The 9,070-nt window shown below is 33.6% G+C and overlaps 1 protein-coding gene across 1 annotated transcript; it reads right to left on the reverse strand.

Annotated features, from left to right (window-relative positions):
• Positions 1–1,100: 1,100 nt before the first annotated feature.
• LOC114744393 (pathogenesis-related homeodomain protein-like) lies at positions 1,101–6,905 on the reverse strand. Its single transcript, XM_028932565.1, is given in 12 exon segments — positions 1,101–1,516; positions 1,934–2,176; positions 2,835–2,885; positions 3,112–3,201; positions 3,334–3,564; positions 3,984–4,328; positions 4,429–4,508; positions 4,511–4,540; positions 4,632–4,755; positions 4,975–5,140; positions 5,552–6,115; positions 6,842–6,905. Coding segments are annotated over 11 exon segments (2,166 nt in total). The 5' UTR covers positions 6,094–6,115; positions 6,842–6,905; the 3' UTR covers positions 1,101–1,252.
• Positions 6,906–9,070: the final 2,165 nt, after the last annotated feature.

Consider the following 9,070-nt stretch of genomic DNA (forward strand, 5'->3'; position numbering starts at 1 on the left):
TAATTGATTTTTATATTTCTGTATCTAATTTCAACTTTATTTTTTATATACATGAAAATTCTCCGTTTTCGTTTGTGCCTTTTAAATTTTATACGGCCCTCAGCATCACTCAATGTGCTAAGCACAATAAGGACGTGGGGTACATTTTATTCATCTTTTTGTAACAACAAAAAGATATTTTTAAATTTTAATGATTCTTAATATCTTATTTTAAATAAAATAGTATTTTATTTTTAATGTAAAAATAGTTAATGCTTGAAGATATTTTCCCCCCCATAAAATTGGAGAATTACTATAAGGTCTTAAGTAAATAACATAATTCCTAAAAGATCTCAGTAACCACAAGAGTAGCCTGTAATGACAAATTTCAAGTGTATTTTATAATCCAAGAATCACATGCTTGTTTATAAAAATTTTACACACAATTATAATTAGTATAGTTTAATTAGAAATATATTAAATAAGAAACTGTAGACGATATTTGTCGCTTTTCAATCTATATTTCTCTACACAACATATCTAAATTAATATGCAAATCTTTATGGTTGAACTGTGACTTTTGCGGAAATAAAATTGCCACATAAAAAGTGTCTCATCATTATGAGTTGACGTAATTGATTTTAAAAAATATATATTCTCAATTAATAGTGTTCACGTAACATCAGCAAGGTTTGAATCTCCCCTCCAATTTGATATTTTTAATTCTAGTGATTAGTAACTTTGATTCCACAGCCGTCCACTGGACTCCTCTTACCCAAAGGTAATAATTATAAGATAATTTTCATATATCTACCTTAAAGATTAAACAGAACAACATGGATAACATTAAATAATTATGACAAATGATATTATGATATTAAAAAAAGCAAAGTAGCATTTAATACTCTGATGTTATTTTTTAAATGTATCCAACATCCTAAATCATAAATAGAATTAGAGTGTTGGATGTAACTAAAAAATAATATTAACGGGTGTTAAATGTAATAATGTATCATGAAAATAATATCATGATGGATACTTTATCCATTAAAAAATTATAAGATTTTCTTTCCATTAGCATACCAAACAACACAAGAATCACGGATAAGAAATTTGGATCCTTTTTGACAGAAAGGTCCCCATTATGTATGCTATTCTTTCATTAAGTAAGATCATATCCAGAGAGAATGTCATCATACAAAAGGTGTGGCAGGAAAAAACAAACAATGAAAGATCAACCTGCCCTCTAAAAATAGTAAAAATAATTTACAACTCAACTTTTTTCTTTTAACTCGGCTACAGGTACATATATAACCAGGGGCTCTTTGGATTTGGGTTCTTTTGAATCCTTTGCTGTGTGACTTTTAATTTTAAGAATTTTTTGCATCATACTGTCTACTCTATTCTTCAGTTTGCCAAGTCTTTCAAATTCGAACTCTGCTGCTTCAGAGTCTCCCTCAAATTTATAAGTTACTTTCTTCTTTTTTGCTTTCAACAGTTTCTTCAAGCTAACATCATCACTGAACTCCACCAAGTCCTGAAAAAACAATATTAGAACCTCATCACTGAACTCCACAAACTCCAGCAAGCCAATTTTGGAGCAAAGCCCAATGGCCACCAACAAATAGACTTGTAACTATAAACCCTATCAGACACTTATTTCAATACAAAAGCCCAGGAATCATGATGAAGTATAATCAGTTTTTTTGTTTTGTTTTTGTCTTTTGTCCTCTTTTTGTGTTTTAGTTGCCAGATCTACCTTTGATCATTGGCACAAAATAACTGCTAGATGAAAGGCAAATATATTAGACACACTTCTTCATTGGAACCACCCTCGACATATTAGCACGTTTTCTTCCATAATTGGCTTTGCATATATATTTGTTCTACTTAAGAATTAGTTAGTCTTGAGCACACAGATTAGTAGAGAACATAACATTTCACAGAAAAGTACCTTCTTGCCATTTTCTTTTGACTGTGGTGGAGATATCTCTTGTTTCCTTTTCTTTAAAGGTTTACCACGGGATGACTTTAAGCGCTTTTTGTGGCTGTCATTTATAGCATTCGTCTGGGGCTCAGTCAAAGTTACTTTTGTGGGTTCCTTGGATGTCAAATGCTCTACCTCCGGATTTTGTAAACTAGAATCTTTTGGGTTTCCAGAAGTGATGCGCTGAGGCTGTTCTGCTCCTTCTGCTTGCTGCAAAACACATTAAACTTTTATCAGAGTTTATCGCAAAATGAATGTCTGGGTGCATAATAAGATGTCTTCGAATGTTGGCATCACCGAAGCCTACATTTCCAGCGTCTTCTTCAGTGACTGTGAGACATGTCCATCAAGAGTGCTAGGCTTCAGTTACAAATTTTTTTTTTTTTTCCACCAAATTTTTTCACTATTCACAAACTTCGGGTTATAAAATAAAATGTTAAATCCTTAAATCTCCCAAAAACAATGTTCCTTATTCAAGGTTACAAAGGTAAATATGTTCTACTTAGCATCGTATTCATTTTCCTTCATTGTGCAGTAATGTCTGAGGCATTTTTCCACGCCATCCTACCCTACATATAAACTAACATAATCAATATATACCAGAGTCACTTAGTGACTTTACATCAAGACAAATTTCATTTTTGTTCCAACTGCTTGGAATCTGTTAAATACCGTTAATACAAAGACAGAAGACCAAATTAGGACACAATAATCCTGTTTCTTTCAGAATGACAAGCAAAAATTCTTTATTTGAGAGCTAAACATACCACAATTTCTGAAACAACAAGAATCACCCGAAGAAAGGAAAGGAAGACCTTGAAACTTTGTACAAGAAAATGACACAGAAAAATATAGCAATGAAGCTTACCTTTCTGGCTTTAAGTGCTAAGTAACGTGCATTTTTGAACCATTTGCTAACCTGAATTTTCTAACTAATGTCAGTAACCAAAGATTAGATCTTTGACGTGATATAAAGTGGCTAGACATAAGTAAGGACTGAAAACAGCACAAATAACAGTAGGGAGAGGAACATTATGAAGTTTACTTCATTGAAACATATATAATATGTACGGAAAGCAAAAAACGACTTTAAAGTCCCATGAAGATAGATACAAAAAAATTGAATGGAGATTGAGCATCAGAACCTTATCAGCATCTAGTCCCAACTCTTTTGAAAGTCCCTCCTTCACGGATCTTGAAGGAAGTTCGTTCTCTGCAAAAGCCTGGCGAAGCTTCTGGCACATTTCACAAGAAAGTGAAAGGACACAGATTAGGGTATATAACACTCACCTATAGCAACTGTTCTCAACAGGAACTCCAATTTGAGAAAACAGAGAAAAAATTACAACAAATGCAATTAGCAGCACCTCAACTGCATGGCGTGGAAGCCTGAAACAAGGCCTTTTACTTTGGAAGTCTGAAGAAAATTCCTTTATTACATTCTGCTCGTTTTGGGAACATTTGTTCTCACTTTCATGGAGAGTCATCAGAGTATTGGCAGCATCAGACTCTTTTTCTCTTCGCTTTCTTCTGCCTGGACCCCAGTCTTCATCTTCACTAACTTGCTCAAGTGCAGGAGCATCTTTCCCAAACATTTCCTAAAATGAGATTTAATCACGTCAAAAGAAATCTACATAATGGTATGTTTAAGCTCCAATATTCAAGATTTTTCCATAGAGATAATTCTTACTAAACCAGTACTGTAACGTTAGTAAATATGACATCAGAGTTCAAATTTTGTCAAAAGGTCCTGCGAGGAAGGGTAAAGACAAGCAAAAAAGATCTATCCTTTTCAATCAAATTTATGTAAGAAAGATGAGGATAATTCTTTTGGCAAGAAAGAGCAACGTTTTATGCCTGTAAAGGGACTGGCAAAGTGATGGCCTTAAATTTGAGCGATAAACCATGAATATGTCAGTAACTTGTAACTTCCATATTACCTACAACTAAACCTATCAACTTCAACCATAATCACTGATAACTTTGACACGCTTTAATGATAACTTAATATGCTCACATCATAGAGTTTCTTGTAATCAACTGCTTTTCGCTGCCTCCGGCCACATGCTATCTCTCCAGATTCATCAGAATCTACGCAATTATTCCGAGAGAAAAATTCATGGTCAATGCTTTCCTTTCCTGTTCCTGGAGAACATCCATCATCTGAATTCCACAGACTGGTAGAGCTGCTTGAATCATCAGCTGCAACACCATCAATATCGTCTGCACTGATATTATGGCTATCCTCTCTCCTTTCAGGATTATAATCGTCATCATCAGAATCATCTGATGGCCATTCTTCTCCTGGATTCAGTAAACTAATATCCCCCTCAGGTATGGAAGCTTCTTCCTTGAATACATCCTTAATTTACAATAGAAAAGCATTCCAAATTACTATTAGGAACACACACATTTTATAAGGGAAGGAAAACCAATAATAAAGCAAATCTAAGGTGACTAACCTGCCATGTGCTGTCCAGGGAGAAATGAGTCCCAATATGCGCATTTATTGCTTCCAGTATTTCCATCTTACATTCACAAACTTGCAAAACCAGCCCTGATCTCCAGGAGGAACTACAAAGTATAATCAAACAAGTAGATCCCTTAATTAAGTCAGCATAATCTAGTTTATTGAATAAGTCAACAAGCTTGGAAAAGAACTCACTATTTTCAGTGTCCAATGGAGGATCAAGACATTTTTGGTGAAAAGCACAGTTACAGGTGCCATCACATAGTATTATATCATTATCTGGGAAAGCTTCACGCAATTTGCACTTTGCACAGAATATCTGGATTTATAAAATTAAAATAATCAATGTACAGGTTTTAAAAATAGAACATTCCTTTCTCTATACAACTTGCATACTAGAAAGTAGTAGTAGTAGCAGGGACAAAGATAATTCTAGTCATAGGTGGGAAAGCAACAGTGACAAATTTTGAACTAGACAGTGCAGAAAGCTTTAAGAGCACAATATTTTTAAGTAATCGAAGCATTGGTCCATGCTCACATGTTCATGGTAAACAGATCCATCTGGAGCAATGACAGAGCCCTCAATGCTACCCACCGAACTAAGAGTATCCAACTGGTGAATGGCATCACGAATACTAAGCTTACAATGTAAAATCTGCTTCCGAGCTCTTAGCAACTCCTTTTCTGGCCTGATCTTCTCTTGACTATGATAATGAATTCCGTAATAAGAAAATATAATCAACAATAGTCACTATAAGGAGATAGTCAATTTAATAAACAGAAAATATCAGCCATAAAGACATTTATCATGGGAAATTTTGTGTTGAGAAAACACAATTATTTTACAATTTTGATAGGAAAATTTATATAGACCACTGAATGCTAGACAATTCATACAAGTAAACGGTCAGTCATCCATGGGAAAAATTAATAATATCTTGATGTCATGTAAAGAATATACTTTTTTACTCTAATGTGACTCTGATTATATCAACATGGTCATCATGATAAGATCTTTCTGGTTTTGAAGCATAGAAAGATCCCTAATTTAATTTGACATTAAAAAAGGTAATTGACACATTTGAAAGAAACTACTAAAGGAAAATTTCTCATACCTCTGACCTTTCCAACCTTCTCCAGAGTATGCATCAATAAGGTTCTGCTCCCGCTTTATTTTAATCAGAAGATACCTTAGTCTCCTCTGCAGGCGTGAAGCATCATCAAGATCCACATTATTTCTTTGATTTTTCCTTTTTCTCCTTCTCCTTTTAAGCTTCTGAATGTTTACCTCCTCATCAACATCTTTACCCTCTTTCTTAGAGCCAAGCGAAACTTTTTCACCTTGAGGCTTTGATGAGCTGGGCTTCTGTGATGGATTTCCATTGGTTTTATGTAGACTTTTTCTGATGATCAAGTTTTTATTCGAAAAGTCCTTGCTTGGGTCCTCCTTAGAAGAGCCAGTGCCTGCCTGCCTTGATATATTTGCACCAACTCTGTGTGCACGAGACTTTTGTTTTAATTTATGCTTCTTCGCTTGGGATTTTGGGCTACCGGTTTTTAATCTCAATGATGAGCATGGCTTTAACTCGGTTTGTGCATTTGAATTCTTGTGTTTTCTAGATCCTCTGTTATTTACATTCTTCTCACTATCCCGCATATTAATATATGATGCACCAATACTGAAAGGTAAGGCATAAAAAGAAAAAAATATTAATAATTATCAACATAAATTACCCATGCCTCCCCTCATATTTAGTATGAGAAGAAAGCTGATACCCTTGACAAATTGCACTTGGAAGCACAGACTAATATTACCCCACTTGAGTCGCACAAGATACTCCAACTTAAGCAGAAAAAGGAATCTGTTAACTAATTACTGGGCAACGTACAAGAAATGCAATTGGACAATAGGAACCCAATTTAGAGCAAAATATAATTGACTAGTTAAAAAAAAACTATTTCAACTGATGATCTAGTTTATTCCACAATTCAGGTCGAAGCCTAGCTATCCTGAAAAATAAACTCTAATCAAAGAGATTCTATTCAAGCATAATTTTGAATAACGAAAGAAATGATATTACCCTGCAGAATGTCAAGAGTCAAGAGACATGGGCTCAAACAAATCTTGAGAGAGAAGTCTAGTTAACTATAAATGATCAATTGAATTCTACAGTAACAACTGATCAAATGTCAAAGCTAAAAATTTCATATGTATGGCTAATTCAATGAGCAAGTCCTAATTTATGCATCTCTTTGGCCGCAATTTGAAGAGTTGACAGTTTTCTACATTGTTTTGTGGGGTTAAAATCAGTGCAAGTCCAGGACAAGAAAAGAAATTGGAATTTGCAGTATCTGATTTATTTGTGTGAGTGAGAGTTTGAGTAAACTACTTCTCTTTCTCTTACCATCAAAAAACTATTAAAGGACACGACTTTCTGGCTCATCAAAAGTCAAATGAGTTCTTTAGAATTTGGTAAACTCATGTCCGACCTAGATCAGGAATTTTCAGCTGGCACTGATAGCATTGTCATATTAAGTCACTTTTACAATGACATTTGGAAAGAACTGCCATCTGGAACGGCAGTCTTTCCTCTTCTTCAACCTATGTTTCATCCATCAATGCAAATCCACCAAAAAGTGAAAATATGAAAGAAAGGAGAAATATACCTTGGAAATGACTTAGAGATAATGATACATTAGAGAACCCATTTAGATGATTCATAGTATATATAAATGACAATGGCTTGATGGTGCAGAAAAACTGCATATGGGAAGGGGAGATAAATTGACTCCAGAACATTGGTGATCCATGAAGCCCCAGTATTTCGGGGAACAGAATGACAAGAAACCTTCAATAACGAATAAACGAAAATATTCTACAAAAATTGAGATTAAAGCAGGATATATAAAGCAAAAATTCAGTTCATTACAAGCAATATGCAGTCAAGTATTCGCAATAGTGAAGCATTACAAGCAAGACGAACAATGAATCTTTAAGTATTGAGTGAAGAAGAAAACTCGAGGTATGGTGTTTAAGACCCTGATCACTACAAAGACTAAGAAAACTATCAAAGGAGCAACTATCACTTTCATCAATCTTAGTTATAATTAACAATTGTGATTTGAAGGTAATAAACCCAAATGCACAAGTGACTATTTCCCCCCAAATTACTCGAGAGCGCCATAATAACGCCTTGAAATCCACAAGCAAAAGCAGCATAAACCAGTACTAAGTTAAGATAAAGCAAAATAAGAGCCCCACATAAGTACAAAGTCAATCAAGGGAACTAACCTGTAATGGAAGAGGAATATTGAGGAGGATCTGAAGTTTTAACAGCTCTGAAGCTACCTCACATAATGTAATATAAATAGGAAGAGGAAGACGGTGTGAGACTAGTTGAGTTCGAAGGATTGATTCAATGTGCGAGCAATGATTGGTTGAGTGATATATTAGTTCGAATTTGAAAATTAGGGTTGAGATTTCCAATGTTGCTATCAGCCAGGCAGTCACCGGCGACGGTCTGCCTCTTCCCGAAGCACCACCAGGCAACGGTCAGCTTCTGCGTTTCTCTCTCTCTCTTCCTCTCTTTATTCATCAGAACTCATTTTTTTTTCCTCTGACATAAATCACAAACCAATGTGGGGTTTGGCTTCACTTTGTCCATCCCCAACAAACCGTAATTGCAGCTTTACCATCAACAAAAGCATATTGGGCTCTTCTGGGTAAAATCAAATCAAATTAAATTGAACCTTCCGTCTCACAATTCTTCAATGAATAACAACTATATCAATATGAATAAATGAATATTCAATATATCATCATCATCAATATATATATATATATATATATATATAAAATATTTGCTGCCCAAGCAATCATTTCTGATCTGAATAAAGATTGATAGGGTCGGGAAAAAAAAGGGTGAGAGTATAGCAAATTTTATTATTTAATCGTGAATGGTAAATATAAATTATATTTTTATTTAAAAATTAATGCAAAATATTTTTCAAGTTTTTGTAGAATTAGAGTCAATTTTTAACGCATCTGAAAAAGTTATTGAAATAGATCGCCGTATTTAAAAACGAAGAATTGTGAATAGTTGAATTTATTAGAATTTTTGTATTATATAGATATACATATTATCACAAAATTTTATGGGTTAATATAATTTTTTGCCTCCTAAGTTTATCACCATTTTGATTTTGATTTCTCAAATTTCTTTTCATTTAAAACATTGTTCCCTATAATATAATAAAAACTTGGACTGGTTTGTCCTTAGAAGGACTAAATCTATGATTTAAAATTTGAGAGATTAAAACCAAAATAAGAATAAATTTGAGAGACTAAAGATTATTTAACCCAAATTTTATTTAAATTGTAACAAAATTTGTGTCAATTAAATTTTTTTGTTATTTTTTTAAGTTCTTCAAAATTTACATCCATTTTCACAAATAGATTAAAAAGTTTATACACTGTCAACAAAAATTCAAAGAATGTGCATAATTTACATAAATCTAAAACATATAAATATAAAAACTTTTTAATTAATTCGTTCAAATTCCAAAAAAGTGGGTATGTTTCATGATTAAGGGAGGGTTTGGCAGCTCTATAAACATTTTTCAAAAATACTTTC

The sequence above is a fragment of the Neltuma alba genome, unplaced genomic scaffold (assembly GCF_004799145.2).
Source record: "Neltuma alba isolate B1F8T4 unplaced genomic scaffold, ASM479914v2 tig00004356_pilon, whole genome shotgun sequence".
NCBI lineage: Eukaryota > Viridiplantae > Streptophyta > Magnoliopsida > Fabales > Fabaceae > Neltuma > Neltuma alba.